We start from the raw sequence: 19,395 nt of genomic DNA, 5'->3' as shown, positions 1-19,395 counted from the left end.
CTTTTTGGCACACACTTTTAAGTGCTTTGACCGGATAGTTAAAAGTATTATTTTTGAATTTTTCTTTTTCTGAATAAAAATATACAATCAAAATTTTAATTCACAAAAAAAATCAATCAAAAATAATGTTTTTTACTATCCGGTCAACCCACCTAAAGTTACGTGCCCAAGTCAAAAGTGTCATATAAAAAAAAACAGAGGGAGTAATAATCACGGATTTCTATAAATTTGATGGAGTACATTTTTATTGATCATCTAATCATAAATGTGGATGACTTTTCTGAATTTCACCAATTAAAATTCATCAAACTCATCAAATTTAATACTACCTCCATCCCAAAATTTTGGGCACGCACTTTAAAGTCCATTGATTGAATAGCTACATTATTTTTTTTTGAAATTTTATTTTTACAAATAAAAATTTAAATATGAAATTTTCATTCACAAAAGAAAAATTTTAAAAATAAATTTCAGAACTATACGGTCAATGCATCTTAAGTTACGTATCCAAAGTCAACGAGATCATCTAATCTGGTATTTATCAAGTGCCCTTGGGCACACACTAAAAAAAACGCTTTTAGATGTCATCAAATTTGTAATTCTAATTTTTATGAGTATTCAGACCTAAAAAGTTCCGAATATTTAGCAAATATATATATATATATATATATATATATATATATATATTTCAAAAACGGTGTCAGAGATCCGAACAGTTATGAATAACATATTATCGATTTTTTGATGTGTGTGGATAAACATTCTTTTATATTTAATTATGACATAATCAATCAAAAAATAGAAATTATATATCTTTAATTACATATCACGCACCCTATCTATTTTATTTCGTGTTATTTTTTATGCATGCTTAAAATGAAAATAATGTTTTTGTATATAATTAAAATTTTAAACTTTTACATAAATAAAATTTATGATATACGAACCTCTTTTTCCCAAGAGAGACGGACATTTTAAATACAGAAGAACGACACAGATGCAATACAAGGTGCCGGTATGTGCGCAGTGATAAGATAAGAAGAGAAACAGTTAGGTACATATAACGTTGCAAGCATGTACGTTTATAATAAGAGAGAAGTGGCCTTATCATCAAAAACCAAACACACAAATGCCTAAACTATTCTCAAAGATAAAGTGGACCACTGGTTGTTTAATCTGTTTGTCCAATTAGATTCTTTTACATCATGATACGTATTTTGAGATTTTTACAAAATAAAATTTCGTAATTTTTTTAAATAAAAATTTGATGTTTAATTTTTTTTAAAAAAAACTTAAAAACATCATGAAAGTCTCAAAATATTTGTAAATAGTATACTTAAACGGAGCAATATTCATACACAACTTGTCCTGTACTACAACATCATTGGTTTTCTCAACCGCCAGCCCACAGTTCCAAACCTTATCTATAATCTCTCCTCTCTCCCCAATCTCTCCCATCTCTCTCCCTCTCTCTCTCAATTATTATCGGACACTCACTACTCTATCTTTATATACACACCTGTACAAACAAAACCCCTCAAACCCTTCTCTCAACAACAATTTCACAAATCAGAACACCCCCTTGTAGAAATTTCATTAATTTCAATATTTTCTTGATAATTGATGGACTGCTGCATCTCATACAACAAGATCTCCGCCTTCACTTCATCTTTCTCGTCTTTCTCCACCGGCCCAGTTGTGTTTCCGGGTAATCGGAGGAGGGTCATAGTTGCTGCAACAAGTAGCGACAGTCACTGTGATTTCGGCAGCTTGAATACCCCATTGGAGCTTAGGTCTCCAAGCGGGAAGCTCTTGTCAAGAGTGCTGCAGAATGACCGCAAGAACTTTCACCATGCAGTGGCTGGGCAGCTGGAGCTCTTGGTTTCTGAGCGTGATGAGGCTCTGGCTAGGTTCAGGCTGAGTCTTGGATCTTCTGATGCTTCTCTCCACAGGTTTCTTGACTCACTTCACATATAAAGATTGAAGTTTTTTACATAATACTATCCTTATAGTATTTGCTATTGTGTAATTATTTGATGTCATCTTGATTCTTTGTCTAATGTGCATATCTGTTGATCATTTACTTTTCCCCCAATTTGTGATGAAATTTGGATATATATGTATATGTTGTGCAATTGGTCCTGGATGCTAGGAGGTGCTCATAGGAAACAGAGAGGTTCCTTTTCGTATGGAGTAGTTTGTTTTAAGTTTTTTTGTTTACCTTGTTCATTCTTGTCGATACTGAAAATTTAGGAGAACGGAAGAGAATGTAAAAATTGTGATATTAGTATTTCGTAACAATTTTTCAGAGATTAGTAGTTGACTTTGCGGAAATCAGCTAAATTGGGGTAGGGGTGGGTGGATATTGTAAAGGTTACATCTTTTTCTTTTGGAGGTAACTAACTGAAGAGGAAATTCGGAACTCATGCTTTTCATGTTTGTATTGTAATTTATGAATGTCCCTTCCACTATGTATATGGTTGTTTACCATTACACTATTCTCCAAGCAGATTTTCATTTTGAGGCTACATTTGTCACTCAACTACTTCCTGAGAGCATAGGACCTGTAAGCTTCTGTCAGTTAAAATATCAAATGGCCTTTTGCCCTGTTATTGTAGCCTATTTAGCATGATTATAAGTAATAAATACCGAAATCATTATATTTCATTAGGGCTTTCCATTGGAACACTGTTTAACTAGGCCAATTAGCGTTTAGAAGTCCTGCACGAGAACAAAAATCATAACAGTAATTAGTCGGAACAAATGGGCAAGTGCTAGTTTCCGTTTAAACAATTAAAAACTCTTGGTAACAAATGAGGATATACTGATAACTTTATCTGCCTTGCGTTTGCGCCTTCTTTACTTTAGGTTGCAGCCCGTGCCGGTATTTTAACACCAAGTCTTTATGCTAGTTAAGGTCTTGTATAATGTTCAATACCTATTTAGAAAAATCCTTAACCTTACAGATCTTGTCAATGTACGAGAATATGTCTATTCTAAGAGTCAAGTTTGTGTTACCATGCAAACTTGTCCCCACCTACGCTGTATATGTAAATTGTTACTTATTATACAACTAACTGGTACACGATAATGCCTAGGATATCTTCTAATAGACCAGTGAGAATAGTAATCTCTTCCCCTCCAGCTTGTATATTATTCCCCTGGAACTTTGTGATTGTATAGTGTATATGCTCATGTGCAGATTCTTGCACTATTGGGCCTTTGTAGGTACAGATATTGGTGACAAATTATGTAAGCTATGATGTTAATGTGGATGCTCTTTCTGGTACGGATACAGATATCAGATGGGCATGTAGTTGCACGAGTGGCAACTTTTTGACAAAATATTATAATCATGGACAAAGTGGTGGTGATAGGTAAATGAACATGGTAGGAATTGACTATCTCATGCTTGGAATTGTTCGACCTGTGGAAACTTTTTTGTTGAAACAAGTCCATGTTTTGTATGGCTTTGCTAATTAAAACAAGTCTGAATTCCAGGAGGATTGCTGAAATGAAAGAGCAGGAGTCCCAAACGGCAATTGAAGATGTTATGTATATGTTAATCTCTTATAAGTTTTCTGAGATCAGAGTTCATTTGGTTCCAAGGCTTTCACAATGCATATATAACGGCAGACTTGAAATTTATCCCTCAAAGGACTGGGAGCTAGAGTCTATTCACAGCTTGGAGGTTTTGGAGATGATAAAGGAACATCTGGGCGCTGTTATTGGCTGGAGAGCAGACTCGAACGTCACAAACAATTGGGCAACAACTAATATATCAAAGCTCCGTCTCTGCCGAGTTTATGCTGCGTCAATCTTGTATGGCTACTTCCTGAAGTCTGCTTCTATGAGGCATCGCCTTGAACTGAGCCTGACTGATCTCAACTATGACCTTCGACCCAATACTGGCTCCCGTCTATCCCTCTCAGATTTTTGGTCATATGGCTTAAATCTTGCCTTTGGTCGAGTTCAGAACAAACATGTAACCACTGTGGGTGAAGCATCATGTAACCAGGTAAAGAAAAATGAGAAATTAAGTTCCTATGTTATGGGGTTTGATCCTGAAGTGCTCCAGATGTGCGCCAAACCAAAATCAAAGGAGGCTATGAATCTTATAGAAAAGCATAGCTGTGCGCTCTTTGGTGACGAGAAGTCGGGCCTGGTAGAATCCGATGAGGTGATATCCACGTCTCTGGCAAGCCAGAAGAGATTTGTCCTGGAGGCTGTAGCTTTTGGTTCATTTCTCTGGGACAGTGAGGAGTATGTAGATAGTGCATATAAGCTTAAACAAAACTAATTAGAGGGACGAAGAAGTTCATGGCTGGTTGAATACTGTATATATTCTCGTGCTTTCGGAAGAAAGCTGTTTTTGTTCAATGCTATGAAAGATAGAAGCATATAGCAATAAGTATAACTCTTTTTACTTTGAATGTAATGAAAGCCTGGATGGTAATATATATTCTCCTTCCATTGATGCATGCTGCTTTCTGTTATGTAGAGCTGTATAAGTTTGAATTCAGAAAACTTGAATATGAAAGTGTTAAAACATTTAGCTATCAAACTACACATTCAGTACAATTTATTGGCACCGTAGACGGTTTAGTGAACAATTTCGGGGGCGCGGAAAGTATGCTGCAACAATAATCGTGGAGGACCGCGGGGAACCTCAGCAGTACAATAATAGTCTATCAAATGCCCTCGTCTATATTATCTTATCAACCGAAAGCTGCATATATTGGTAACAATAATCACAACTTTAATAATGTGATGCTTTATTAATTTAATCAACCCTACCGAACTAAGATATGGATTATAGTATTTGGTAGTTGGACTTGGTGCAATACTCATACTATTATACAGGCACTAGCTTTGTACAAATCACCTGCCTCCACCAAAATCATATTTTACTGTCCCACATTTCTTCTCTGATTACCAATAGTGATGTAGAAGATGGGTTAGGAATAATATCGCCAAAAGAAAGCAGATCATTGCTTAAAATATACAGGAACCTTCTTTATTTTATTCTAGAAGCATAATTTAGCCCACCCTTTGTTCTTGATGACCGCGTACGCGTGTGAACTTTTCACTTAAAACGTTTCTACAGTGTTACCCTCGTGTGATTTATCGGAGCTATCAAGCAGATTTTCGAAAAATATCTTTATAATTTTAACGCGGTGCGTGTGTAATTGCTGAGGTGGGAGCATAATAATACTAGAAATTCACCCTGTTTATAACCCCCACTAGTCTCTGCAATTTTCCATCCAGTCCACTCCAAGTAGACCTCTGTTTTCAACCATTATCTTGTTTCTTGATCCTGCTATTTCTCTGTTCTCTGCTTATACTTTTCTCTACACATACATAACCTTCATTAGTAATACTATAGTTATGGAAGCTGTTCAGTACTTCAAGTATGGACATGATGATCTCAAGGTAATGCTTTTTCTTAATCTTGCAAGTGTTTATGTTTCTATGTTGTTAGATCTTTAAGGGTTCTTCCTGGTTTTAGTCTTGTAGTTTAGTGTTTACCTTTAGCCTAATGGCCTAATGCTAGTGTTTATTCTTAAGTTATGGCTTAATACAGTATCTAGAAAAGGCTGGATCTTTCAGTATGATTGTACTATGACATTCATGTTTATAATTATGTCATTAACAATAGACTAAGAGGATGCTGTAGTAGAATTGTCCGAGACTCGAGTGGATCATGATCGTTATTAATTGCATATATGATATACCTTTGTCAGTTGTGGATAACAGTATAATTCTGATTACTTCTACTAAGATTATAAGGTCTTTTTGGAGAGTTGTTCTGAGTTTAGAAGAGGTCTGTTTCGCAAGATTGCTATGGAGGTCTGATTGTATAGTTGCACGAGTGAGAGAGTGAATGGGAGTTTCTAACTTATAAGATCCATAAAGAGAGTTTGGTCATCTAACAGGTGATTATTTTGAAGATCGGGAACTATTAGATATACTCTATGTTAATTGTAATATAGCTTAACTTGTTGATTTCTTGCGGCTTTGCAGCATGTTGAAGTTCCAATTCCATCTCCAAAGAAAGATGAGATATTGATTAAAGTGGAAGCAGTTGGTATCAATCCTATTGATTTTAAGATCCAGCACGGCTTCCTGCGCCCTATTGCTCCAAAGAAATTCCCTCATATTCCTGGTAAGTTGTAGTATATTTGCCGCTGCTGCTTATTTATCTGTTTTTATCTTTTGTGTGATGACCGTTAAATTAAGCATACGTCAATTTTAGATTTTGAGTAATGTTAAGCTTTGTATGTGTTTTTTGCTATTTTGCCAGGTTCTGATATCGCAGGTGAAGTTGTGGATGTTGGATTTACAGTTACAAAATTCAAGAAAGGCGACAAAGTTGTCGCCATGCTTGGCACCACGGTATAGAATACTCTTATATCTCCTTTTTAGTTCTAACAAGTACTATTTATATTGAGGAATGGATTAAGCGAGAAACATTTCAGTTGGTACTATTACGTTTGCTCATTATTTCTTGTTCATTATGATATTGAAACAGACTGGAGGTGGATTAGCCGAGTATGCAGTAGCAAAGCAAGAAGTGACCGTTCTGAGGCCACTTGAACTATCAGCAGGTGAATGTGCCGCGTTAGGCACTCCAGGGCTAACCGCTTACCAATGCCTCATCACAGCGGGAGTAGTTCTGAAAAAAGACGGCCCCCCTATGAACATACTAATCACTGCAGCTTCAGGCGGTGTTGGTCACTACGCAGTTCAGCTCGCAAAGCTAGGAAACACTCATGTCACTGTCACATGTGGCTCTCGCAACATTGATTTTGTGAAAAGCCTAGGCGCTGATGTGGCCCTGGACTACAGAACTCCGGATGGCAAGGCCTTGGTTGGACCATCAGCACGAAGATACGATGCTGTAGTGCATTGCACCTCAGGCATCAGCTGGTCGACGTTTGAAAACGTGTTAACATCTAATGGGATCGTCGTAGACATCACCCCTAGCCCCAAGTCCATAACAACCTCTGTCGTGAAGAAGCTCTCTTGCTCTAAAAAAACACTGCATCCTCTGTTTGTTTCGCATAAAGCGGAGGACTTGCAGTATCTTATTAACTTGATGTTAGAAGGGAAGCTGAAGACTGTGGTAGATTCCAAGTATAATTTCAGCAAGACTCAAGAGGCTTGGGCTAAGAGCATGGAGGGACATGCTGTTGGGAAGATCATTGTGGAAATGTGAAATCACTCGAGTTTGTTTGAGTAGGCACTTTGAAATTATGTCGTTTGTAAACTGATGAAATATCTGATTAGTCAATTAATCATCTGATTAATCTTCAATCAATTTTTATTTTCTGTTTTTATTAATTAAGTTCAATTTTCGATTTTAACAATAATAATTTTTAAGTGCTATGATCGTATATTTTAAATCCAAAGGTGCTCTATTCTCGCAAAGAATAGTCGCCTGGTTTTACATGGTAATGGCAAATTCATCATTAGATGAAACGGTTTTTCTATGGTGTGCCCATGGGCACATGCTAAGCGCGGAAAATTTTGTGCTTGGATCATTTTGATTGGCTCATATCTAATGATAATGGTGGATCCCCCTGCAAATACACCAACCAAACCAATCAAAATCTCCCAAAATACAAAAATTTCCGCACTTAGCATGTGCCATGATCACACACTAGCCAAACCGTAGATGAAATGTCACATTTCATTGGTGAGTCTTCATACTATGATAATAGTCATAGTCCAAGATCTATGAATTATTCAAGTCTGACCCATTACAAATTAAATAATGTCAGGTCAGTCGCAAACTCTTAATAAAAAATTGATCAATAATATGTAATAAACTAATAATTTATTACTATAGTCAATATAATGTAATTTCAAATATGTCAAATAAAATAATATGTTGATGTTAGTTTTAGTCGGTATGGTAAAAAACGAGAATCAGACTATATCAATTGAGTCATAGAATAAGGATTAATTGGAAATTAATTGAATTGTTCGGAAATTAATCAAATTGATCGGCAACTAATCGGACATTTAATCAATTTGACGAGTTATAAAATAGAGATTAATCGATAATTAATCACCAATTTTTAGAACGAAAGTTTTATTACAAGATAGCCGGTTCGGGAAACTTTTCATCTCGCAAACGAAGTTGACAAGTGGTTGGAAAAATGGGGTAGTATAATACAGATGTGTATATATAAAACTCTATCTTTGCCTATCAATTTTTTGCGACTTTTCTTATTATTTGATATTATTTTAAACTGTATAATATAAATAATTCTGCAATTTATTTTTAATTTTCAATTTATAAATATTCAAATATTAAATTTTTATTTAAAATGATTTAAAAAAATTATACTATGTAGAAAATTTAAAATACGTGTCAAAAGACTCAAAACCTCGTCTAAAAAATAAACTTCTTTGATGATAAAAGGAGTATTTGTCTATTTGATTAGGAGGGTTCTGACATTGAATATTAATTTATTTAAATAATTTAGTATAATTTATATGACAGTGAAAAGATTTAATTTATATAATTACATCGGGCGTGTGAATTTATTCTAGTTCTTTCAAAGACATAATCTGATATTCCAGCAACCACATACATATACATAGTTATGTTTTATATTTACTTGCTGTAGAGGATGTCGCGTGGCGACCTTCATGTTAATTAAATCTGAGGGGCAGTATTGTGAAAAGTGCAAATCGGTTTTAAGTGGCACGAGAATTTTCTGGCGCTTAACCGGTAAAGCGAACGCTTAAGCGGAATTTTAAGCGGGTCAATAAGCGGATTAATTAAATATAATTAAATATTTAGTTACAATATTAATATATTTAAAAATAATATTATGTTGCGTTAAGAATATGCATTTTTAATATTTTTAATAAAATATATATATTTTTAAATTTTATACTATAATCATAGTTATATTATTAAAAAATTATTATTTTAATTTTTTTATAAAAAAGTTAGCCAGTCAACATCATTTTGACCATTTAATTACCGCTTAATCCGCTTAATTGTCCGTTTAATTTTCAAAAATGCTTAATCTCCTGCTTAATACAAAATCGAAACGCTTTAAAGCCGATTCCGCTTAGGCGGCCGCTTAATGCGCTTTTTACAACATTGGGGGAGAGATAAGGGTAAGAGAAGAGATGAGGGGAGATAAATAATAAGGAAATGAAAAATTGAATGAGAGAAGATAATATATTTGAAAATAAGATTTAAAAGGTAGTATATTTGAATGATTTTAAAGAGCGTGGTATATCTATAAATAAAATTTGAAAAGCAGGATAAATGGTAGATACTCTTGTTTTTATTGCCAACAAGCTTGCAGTTGCAGTAATTTGGGTATCACCGAATCAGCCTTGAAATAGCAGGTCGGGGTCTACTGCCTTCTCTAGAATGTGACTATGTGAGCGTGAAATTATGAACATACAGCGTGTGTTTTCCCGTATAAAATGATTACTAATTTGCATTATTGCGGTTAGTCATGCAACAGTCTAACGTAGATTGTATTTAAATAATAGATGCTGAATCATTGATGAGGTGAGCTCCGAATACATCTAAATCAAAATAATTGCACTTATTTTTTGCACACGCCAACGGACACATGTCCTGGTATCATAATAAAAATTATTCGATAATTTAATTTTAAATTTTTAATATAGAAATATAAGATAAGATCACTCATTGAAAAACCAACTTTTATAATAATTTTTTTGATACAATAATTTTATTAACAGAATATATGTTGTTACTGTAATAATCTAATAATTTGATTATTCAGCACAACACACATTTTTAATTTATAAATAGTGACAACGGATGATATCATATCACAATAAATTATTGTATTTGAAAATGAAAATCTATCACATATAATATTACGTGTACAATTTTTTGGATTCCATAAAATTACTTATATTATTTTATGGTAGTCATAATTGTTAATTATTTCTGAAAATAAATAAATAAATATATTAAACGACTAAAGTATAATATATCGCAAAAAAAATATTCACAACGATTAAGAATTCGAATACATATAATTATTTACCAGCGAATTTTCTCCCGTAACAAGGTATGATGGTTAATTTTTTTAGGGATTGCCGTGTCTGCCAATCGAAAAAAGCTCCATGTATAATTTTTATTTTCCGGAAAATAAATCTGAATAATTTTTTTAAAAATAATCCAAAATGTCGGTTTCACACAGCCCCGCAGACATAGGCGACCAAGTCAACACAAACACATGATATGAACGTGAAAATCTAGGACCAAAAGTATAAAAAACTCCCTGTAATAACTCCGTCTAAACATCTCTCTATTTAGGCGGGCGTTAACGTGGTACAAATACACGGCAATAACAAGTCAACACAAAGAAGAAGCTCGAAGAAACATCCAAATCTCTGGTATTATATAAACCCACTACGTTCATCGTATTAAGACTCAGTTCAAATATCAAGCTTGTTAGTCAACTTTTAAAGAATTCAGATCTGTTTTCATATTTTTCTCAGAGATTTCTAGCTATGGCCACTTCTGCTGCTAAGTTAATGAAGGCTGTTTGGTATGATACCTATGGTGGTGGCGGTGCTGCTCTAAAGGTTGCTCCTTGTTTCATTTTCTTGGATTTTCTTGATTTTTTTTGTATTGTATTGCTAATTTGAAAAAGAGGGCTGTTTTTTAATTTTATGAATTTGTGATGCTTTTTTGATTGACCCAATATAATCCCATATTAGTTTAAGGTCTTTCTTTTTTTGGGAAAGAAATTAATCTTTTTTGTTTGTGTAGTTGTCTGTGTAAGTGATTGATGTTTTGTGGATTTGATTTGCTTGTTATATGATTTGTTTGTTCATATCTGTTGGATGATCTAGTAAAATAGTTTATAAATTGATATCAGTTTGGCCCTAGGTGATCTTTCTATGAGGATTTATCTATGGAGAGATCAAGATTGCCTTGACTTTGATTTATTATTTTTTGTTGAAAGATCTATGCCTCATTCAAACACGATCTAGTGATCCGGATGTTGGTCAACCCTAGTGAGTATTCAACCGGATCCAGTAACCTGTATATATTAGTCAACCATAGTTTGTATTCAACCGGATCCAGCAACCCCTATATCTTATGAGTGTAACACTGTGTACTTGCCTTGTTGATGCTGCTGGACTGTCACTATCACGATAATTGATAAATGATGAGATTGTATTATACCTCCCTGATGCTATACAATTATTACAATCATGTGTACTGAACGCAGTTGATCTCTGGATGGACTGCTATTGATTTGCCGAAGTGTCAAAAATATGTCTTACGAATTTTTTGAAACGTTCTTAACAAGTTATCTCCTTGTACTAATATAATTATTACATTATGATGTTCGTTTATACAACCATCCATATTTTATTTGCCATATATTATATCAGTCATATCTAAATAGAGCGATTTAGTCAGACTAACTATGACCCTCAATAAACTGTTGTAATTTTGGCCCTACATTTCCCAAGTATAGGTGAGGTGTCCCTGCTCATTGAGTGGGAGACAGTGGGTATATTTGTTTTGGTACTCTGGTTTACTCATAACGTCTGGGATACATTACACAGAGATAAGATTAACTGATGGGCTATAACAACCATTTTAATATTTTATTTTTTGTTGTATAATTCAGCATGTTGAAGTCCCAGTTCCTACTCCTTTGAAAGATGAGGTTCTGATCAAAGTTGAGGCATCAACAATAAATCCAATTGATTGCAAAATACAGAGTGGGCTGTTACGTCCAGTTTTACCCCGCAAATTTCCTTTCATTCCTCGTAAGTTAAACTGTGTTGTTTGTTTGTTGTATCTACGCTCTTCTTGTCCTGCCACTACACATATGTTTAGCGGAGTATAAATTGCCTTCACTTGATCTATCTTTCCGCTGCTTGTCATCTTTATCCTCTTCAAATTGAAGCAGTTTTTGGACGAACCTATTTATGTTGTGAACATTATAGTGATTGCCTATAATTTTTGTTGGAACAGTCACTGATATAGCAGGAGAGGTAGTTGAGCTTGGATCGGAAGTCACAAAATTCAAAGCTGGTGATAAAGTTGTTGCTAAGCTTGGCGATACGGTATGCTTTAATAATGTTGTCATATTATGTTGCTTCTTTGCTTATTGTGGCTTCATCTTCTATTGGTGTCTAGCCTGACTGGGTATTATATCTTTAAAAATATCTGATCTTGTTTTAGTAGTAGGCGATTAATTAATTTACTCATTTTAGCATTTCATATGTCGTCATTTGTCAAGTTGTTTGTATAGAGCATCCATATTGTTGCAGATATTGTGGTTTCATATATCACACCTGTTTCTTCGGTCTTTCTAAAAATTTATACTAATAGAAAAAGACCTAAATTATAAATATCCATATTTTAACCAGTGCGAAAATCAAGATTTTGAACATGAGCTCCAAGATTTGAAACTACAGCCGCTAGTATTTAGCATTAAGAATCATTCTGTGAAATTACGGTATTCTACTTGGGGAAGAAGCCGGTATGAATAAAAATTTAGTTGGTCCCTAATGATTTGACGTCACTGTTTTGGGCTTGAGAGGTTGATGGCCCGAAACATGCAAGTGCCTCTTACGAGTGATCAAGCAACATGTCTTGGACTTTTCCTGGATCTGCTGCCTTTAAATTTTAAGGAAAACTAATTAAAACTCTAATTTGTAAAGCAACCTGATATATATTGTTTCCTTGTACTTCTACTTTAATTATAGTGTATTTTGTTAATTATGCATAATGATTTAACAGGCTGGTGGTGGACAAGCTGAGTATGCTGTGGCAAAGGGAAATTTGACTGTTGCAAGGCCACCTGAAGTATCAGCTGCAGAAGCTGCTGCTTTACCTATTGCTGGTCTTACAGCTCTCCAGGCTCTTACTGAAACTGTAGGACTGAAGCTCGACAAAAGTGGACCAGAGGCTAATGTCCTTGTAACAGCTGCATCAGGAGGTGTAGGTCACTATGCTGTACAACTGGCAAAGTTGGGTAACATCCATGTAACTGCAACTTGTGGAGCTCGCAACTTTGATTTCGTCAAGAGCCTAGGTGCGGATGAGGTTATCGACTACAGGACCCCAGAGGGAGCAGCTCTCATAAGCCCTTCAGGCAAGAAATACGATGCTGTTATCAATTGCACCACAGGTATTCCTTTCACTACATTCGAGCCTCAGTTGAAGGACCACGGTAAGGTTGTGGACTTGACCCCTGGTGCTGGGACCTTCGCTAATTTTGCCCTGAAGAAGCTCACTTTCTCCAAGAAGCAGGTGATTCCTTTTCTCGTAAGCTGCAAAGGCGAGAATCTTGAGTATCTTGTCAACCTCCTGAAAGAAGGCAAACTCAAGACTGTCATCGACTCGAAATTTCCATTGAGCCAAGCTGATCAAGCTTGGGCTAAGAGCATTGATGGCCATGCCGTCGGGAAAATCATCATCGAGCATTGTTAAGTTTGGGAAAGCTTCTACATCTATTTGGCTGAACATTTGTCTTCCTGTATTCCTGCTTTATAGGATGTTCTGTGAGATGATACTTTAAAATGTTTGGATTGTAATTCTGCCTTTATTAACTTTTCAATATCTTCCGTGTTCTCTCCGCAGTACATTGTTACTTTGTTAAGTCGGTTAGAAATTTTATTTGAATAAATTAGTTTTAAACGGTCTCATAAATCAAAAATTTTACATGTACACAGGCATGTCCATTCTGTATGAGGAGAAAGGTGTGTTTACCTCTCACCCTCATTCGACGCGCGTTAAATGAGATTTATTGACGACCAACCTTAAACGGGTCATATTGAATATATTTATTTGCTTAATAATATTTATTGGTTTAAAACATAAAACACCACCATTCTATTGTAAAAATATTTAAAAAAATATATAAATTTATAACCGTTCATCATAGAATTGATCGGTTTTTATGATCCGAATAAATTACTTTAAAAAAGCCCACACAAGTCGGCTACAAAACATTTCCTAAGCCAACGGTTACGCAGCGACACTCTGCGCGTACGCAAAAAAACGTACACATAGGTGTCTTGTTTTCATTCATAAACTTGTTGGAACCATATAAACATCTCTTCCGGTGATTATGGCTGAAAAGATCATCAAGGCCATTCAGTACTTCTCTTACGGCGGTGGCCCTTCTGCTCTAAAGGTACTTCTCATCATTTTCTTGCCATTTTCTTGTTTATTTAGTTCCTTATTATCACTCTCTTTTCATTTTTTTCATAATTAATTGTGGGTTTAGTGTAGTTCTCAATAATATTGACTCTAATTATGATGAACATTTTGTGGTCATTGTTGTTAAAGTTTACTTCTTGCTGACTGATTAGCTCAGGTTTTTATAATGAGCGTATCTGCTCTGATTAACATCGGGGTGAGGGAGAATCGAACCCAGAACCGGGGAAAATAGGCAATAAGTTTTTACCTAGACTATCCCATCAGCTAGATTAGCTCAGTTATAGTTTGTACTGAAATGGGCCATTGAATATGTGCTGTTATATTTATGTTTAGATGGGGTCTTGAATTAAAGGTCAAATCTTTTTGAATGCGCCATAGTTATATTAAATATTGATGGTTTTAAGTGATTAGGCTGACTAATGTTTGAAATTTCCTTATATATTGTGTATTCTGGTTCTGTGGGATTTTGTTTGGACTTAAATGGGTGGTTTTCGGGTTTCTGAATTCTCTTTGTTATGGGTTTTTTTAGCATGTTGAGATTCCTGTTCCTGTGCCAAAGAAAGATGAAGTGCTACTCAGGGTGAAAGCAACAAGCATTAATCCATTTGATTGGAAGATGCAGAAAGGGATGCTACGCCCTTTTTTGCCACTCCGATTTCCTAAAGTACCATGTAAGTTTGATAAAATGTAGACCACCTATTCCGGATTTCCGGTTCTTATTTTTGTTATATGTTCCTTCCACCCTAAAAAATGTAACAGCTTTTATATGATTGAAGTTTTGCACAACATTTTGCTTAAACTGCATCTATGAATGTCGTGCCCTTTGTCTTGTATGTATGATTACTGAATGATAAATCATGTAGTACTGGCTCGTGACACGTTTATCAGCATTAATACCTGCTACTTACAATTTGACAGGCTATAACCTGACCTTTCATTTTTTGCTTTTTTCTTGAGAGTGTGATGCATGATTCTACAGCGGTGTTTGTTTCTGAATTGTATATTTTTCTTATACCTTCGGGTACTTGTGGAGTCGAAAATTGGCTTCCTCTGTTTTACTTTAGTCCTGATTGTTTTTTGTGGAACAACAGTATCCGATGTAGCAGGGGAGGTGGTTGAGACCGGACCTGAAGTAAAAAACTTAAAAGCAGGTGACAAAGTTGTGGCAATGCTTAGCATCTTTGTAAGTGTCATTTCCTGATAGCTTTCACTTTTGAGTTTATATGCACAATAATCTATTATTTACTATATGAAAGCCAATTATTGGTTATGGAAAGATCCCATCCAGCAGTTGTTGGTGTGATTATTCTTACCAATGAACACTTGCTACTATGTTCATATCAATTCCAATGTGAAAAGACAAAAATTGTATACATGGTTTAGCTGACATGGTCGCGTCTCTGTATTGTTTTGTGGGATTTAATTGTAGGGAAGTGGTGGTGGATTAGCTGAGTATGCTGTGGCGAGTGAAAAGTTAACAGTTTCTAGGCCACCTGAAGTATCAGCTGCTGATGGTGCTGGCTTACCTGTAGCAGGTCTTACTGCTCATCAGGCTCTTACCCAATCTGCTGGAGTTAAGCTTGATGCTAGTGGTCCTCGATCAAATATTCTCATTACTGCTGCTTCAGGAGGTGTTGGCTTGTATGCTGTTCAACTTGCAAAGCTTGGAAACACACATGTGACAGCCACTTGTGGCGCCCGTAATATCAAGCTGGTGAAGAGTCTGGGTGCTGATGAGGTTCTTGACTACAAGACGCCAGATGGAGCAGCTCTAAAAAGCCCGTCAGGCCAGAAATATGATGCTGTTATCCACTGCGCATCAGGCATTCCGTGGTCCACTTTCGAGCCTCAGTTGAGCTCTAAGGGGAAGGTAATTGATATTACGCCAGGTTCTGATACCATGTGGAGATTCTTAAGTGGGAAAATTACATTCTCTGGGAAGCGGATAGTGCCTTTAGTTTTAATTCCCAAAGGCGAAAACCTGGCTTACCTTGTCAAGTTGGTAAAGGAAGGGAAGCTTAAAACAGTGGTAGACTCTAAATATCCATTAAGCAAAGCTAAAGATGCTTGGGCTAAGAGCATCGATGGCCATGCTACTGGTAAAATAATTGTGGAGCCCTGAAGAAATTAAGATCTTAGATGATTTTTCTGTATAGACTATGCGCGTAGAGTTGTCATGGGTAAAGAACCTTTTTTTCCTGGGCTATACATTGCTGAAAACATATGGTTGTTTGTTTGTTACTGTCCCGTAGTGTCATCCTGTTATGTGAAACCTGTTTCGAGATTACTTACTATGTTCATTGTGCGTTCTTCATCACTTAGCAGGTTCCGTTTACTAAATGATAATCTATCAAGTGTGGTGCATGTACTAAACAATATATGCGCTGCTTGCAAGTTTCAGACACACCTAGTAAGGGCCAGTTTGACATTGTGTAATTCCAAAAGCAGCGAAAGCCGGATTGTTCGAAGATATATTCAGCCGGATGGCTATCTTCTGATACATCTATAGTTGATGAATAAGTTTTCCCTTCTTGATTCTAAAGTTTCCTGTTGGCCCCCTTGTAACTTTACTTTCTGCTTGATAGCTTTAGAAGCTCTAGTCAAACTGGATCTTTCATCCAGGAAGGAATCAATGCAAAATCATGGCATTCACAAGAACAAGATTCTTTCATGTTTAAAGTTGCCATTCCTTTTAGAGCATCTCCAATAGCCTCTTTATAATGGCTCTTAAATTGAAATTTGAAGAAGATGGTAGTTTTTGTTGCTCCAATAGGCTCCTAGTTAGGCCTGTAAATGGATCGGATATCCGATCCGACCCGATCCGATCCGTGGTTAAATAAATGGATATGGATCCTTATTAAAAAATCTGATCTGCTAATAATCCGATCCGATAATAATCCGGTCCGATAAAGAATGGATATGGATATGGTCAAATCCGATCTGTTAACGATCCGATCCGATTCATGCTTAACAATATTATATATTTTATATTATATTGTATTATAATATAATATATTATTATTAATATATTACATACAAAATAAAAATTTCTAAAGATACAAGACAAAACCCTAAATCATATTTTCTTATAATCGATGAGCCGCTCCTAATTCTTGACATGGCTCTCACTCTTGTTATCCGGTTAATCTAATAATCACTCTTTTTTTATGTAGAGTGAGTATAAACACATGAGCTAACTCTTCCACTTAAAATCTTCTCAATCACCTGGTTCCGTATTTAAGACATATTTATCGATTTTAATCCTTATTAATAGAGGAGCAAATTATAATTTGCTTCCTCCAAAGTATTAAGCAACTTATTTATTATTTTTTTATTTACTTGATAAATTCTGTGTTGAAGTTTTTATCGGAACAACCAACAAAGTTTTTATTAAATACTGCTTTATTAGTTTTTTTACCTATTACGCTAAAGTTTATGAATTAATATAGCTAGAAAATATCTATTTTTTTGTATGGAAGTTAAAACATTGTTCACGGTGAAAATATATTTCATAATTTTTAGTGAATCGGGGCTCCGATCCGATTATCCATGATCCGAGTGGACCGGATATGGATTGACTTGTAAAATATCCAGACTCCTGATCCGATCCGATCCGAATCCGATAAATTTAAATGGATTAGGATATGGATTTAGCTAGATCCGATCCAAATCCGATCCGTTTACAGGCCCACTCCTAGTCACTCTTAAATTTCCTAAATTTCTCTTCTCTCTCCTCAATTGTAAGAGCTACTAGTCACTCTTAGAGCATCTCCAAGAGCCTCCTTGTTGGCTCCTAAATATAATATAAAAAATGTGGCTTTTAGTAATTTAGGACAAAGTTAAGAGTGTAAACTCCAACAATACTCTCTACATCTCTTCTCTATTTCATATTTTATTCATATATTGGGCTCCACTATAACAAAAGAGAGGGAAAGATGGAGGTGAATTGGAGGGGAGAATTTTTTTATTGTGAAAAAATAAGTTAGGAGCCATGTGGTGGCTCTTAACTTTGAGGAGAGAGGAGAGAGAAACAAGAGGCTCTTAGTGATTTAAGAGCCACTTAAGAGTCTCTTGGAGCAACATTTTTTCTCTCCCTCCTCGAATCTCAAGTCAGGAGCCTAAATGAAGAGCCTCTTGGAGATGCTCTTAACTAATATTTTATAATAAATGTGTAAGGAAACATTCTCTCTCCATCCACTTTTTTTTGTACTTTTATGCACATGACTTGCTTTTAATAAGAGTATAAAACAAAATGAGGAGTGAATATAAGAAGTCTTATTGGAGTTGAACCCACATTAAATCATTAAGAACTAATATTTTATATTATATTTAGGAGTGAGTTAAGAGACTACTGGAGATGCTCTTGTTATTAATGTAAAAAATAACATCTTAAAAACAGGTTCATGTTTGCGTAGTACAATGTCATTCAGAAAGAGCAGAAGTGCTATTACCATGAGAAGTCCTGGTCCCCATATTCTGGGTCAGTTTCCTTGGAGCCAATTTTAACAACTCCAACAAAACTTACCAAACTCTTGTACTTGAAACTTGAAAGTGCTCTCAATGTTGTACAAGAGTACACAATACTCCTACTATGTGGTCCGATAATTCAGGGTCATTTTTCTTGGTTAAAAAAAAATTATCGGTAAACTGACATGAACAAATGATATATCTCGAGAAAATATATATATTTATTATTTAAATTACTTATTAGTGTATATTTTTTCTTTTTCTTTTTTACGAAAGGAAAATGCATTCAAATAGCAAAATCAAAAGAGATAGGTTCCAACAAACACGGACAAGACGTGTAAAACTTAAAAGAATTAGCTAAGCAAGGCATTTTAGCGATTTTGAGCTATCTTGTTAGCATTTCTCCGAACAAAACAAATCATTATAAAATTTAATGTCGCTATACTCATTCGATATATCAACATATATAATTATATATCGTGAATGTTTTAACAACTTTTCAATGTGAAGCAAGACAATATGACAATAGCGGAGCATCTTCGACATTAATCAGTCAAATATATTTAATATTAATCAGATATTAGATCGAGTTCGATATTAATCCGTCATACATATTTAACATTAATCAGACATTAAATCGAGCGGATTTGATACGGATTTTTATAATATTAATCCATAATATTGACGTAGGCTATTTGCAAATTACTCTTACATTGGTT

General features: G+C 35.1%; 4 protein-coding genes across 7 annotated transcripts; all 4 read left to right on the top strand.

Moving 5' to 3' along the window:
- The first annotated feature begins 1,403 nt into the window (after positions 1 to 1,403).
- LOC108196458 (UV-B-induced protein At3g17800, chloroplastic) lies at positions 1,404 to 4,477 on the top strand. 3 transcript variants are annotated; one of them, XM_017363766.2, is made up of 3 exons: positions 1,788 to 1,952; positions 3,299 to 3,377; positions 3,502 to 4,477. In XM_017363766.2, exons 1-3 carry the CDS (start codon positions 1,937 to 1,939, stop codon positions 4,298 to 4,300), a joined length of 894 nt encoding a protein of 297 aa, XP_017219255.1. In that variant the 5' UTR covers positions 1,788 to 1,936; the 3' UTR covers positions 4,301 to 4,477. The 3 variants fall into 3 exon arrangements, with proteins under 3 accessions (XP_017219247.1, XP_017219255.1, XP_063942267.1); XM_017363758.2 differs by lacking the exon at positions 3,299 to 3,377 and having other exon boundaries at positions 1,404 to 1,952; XM_064086197.1 differs by having other exon boundaries at positions 1,813 to 1,952; positions 3,229 to 4,477.
- Positions 4,478 to 5,151: 674 nt separating this feature from the next.
- On the top strand, positions 5,152 to 7,344 carry LOC108196475 (quinone-oxidoreductase QR1, chloroplastic). Its single transcript, XM_017363777.2, has 4 exons — positions 5,152 to 5,433; positions 6,025 to 6,166; positions 6,305 to 6,396; positions 6,533 to 7,344. The coding sequence occupies exons 1-4, from the start codon at positions 5,389 to 5,391 to the stop codon at positions 7,217 to 7,219; spliced, it is 966 nt and encodes a 321-aa protein (XP_017219266.1). The 5' UTR covers positions 5,152 to 5,388; the 3' UTR covers positions 7,220 to 7,344.
- Positions 7,345 to 10,214: 2,870 nt separating this feature from the next.
- On the top strand, positions 10,215 to 13,618 carry LOC108204529 (chloroplast envelope quinone oxidoreductase homolog). 2 transcript variants are annotated; one of them, XM_017374019.2, is made up of 5 exons: positions 10,215 to 10,410; positions 10,516 to 10,602; positions 11,664 to 11,805; positions 12,014 to 12,105; positions 12,785 to 13,618. In XM_017374019.2, the coding sequence occupies exons 2-5, from the start codon at positions 10,528 to 10,530 to the stop codon at positions 13,475 to 13,477; spliced, it is 1,002 nt and encodes a 333-aa protein (XP_017229508.1). In that variant the 5' UTR covers positions 10,215 to 10,410; positions 10,516 to 10,527; the 3' UTR covers positions 13,478 to 13,618. The 2 variants fall into 2 exon arrangements, with proteins under 2 accessions (XP_017229508.1, XP_017229509.1); XM_017374020.2 differs by having other exon boundaries at positions 10,256 to 10,410; positions 10,493 to 10,602.
- A 365-nt stretch (positions 13,619 to 13,983) lies between these two features.
- On the top strand, positions 13,984 to 16,453 carry LOC108210386 (chloroplast envelope quinone oxidoreductase homolog). The gene is made up of 4 exons (XM_017381647.2): positions 13,984 to 14,183; positions 14,739 to 14,880; positions 15,301 to 15,392; positions 15,639 to 16,453. The coding sequence occupies exons 1-4, from the start codon at positions 14,118 to 14,120 to the stop codon at positions 16,329 to 16,331; spliced, it is 993 nt and encodes a 330-aa protein (XP_017237136.1). The 5' UTR covers positions 13,984 to 14,117; the 3' UTR covers positions 16,332 to 16,453.
- Positions 16,454 to 19,395: the final 2,942 nt, after the last annotated feature.

This window comes from Daucus carota, chromosome 1 (assembly GCF_001625215.2).
Source record: "Daucus carota subsp. sativus chromosome 1, DH1 v3.0, whole genome shotgun sequence".
In the NCBI taxonomy this organism is placed as follows: domain Eukaryota; kingdom Viridiplantae; phylum Streptophyta; class Magnoliopsida; order Apiales; family Apiaceae; genus Daucus; species Daucus carota.
The sequence above is the reverse complement of the archived record's forward strand: the minus strand, read 5'-3'. Positions and strand labels throughout refer to the sequence as shown.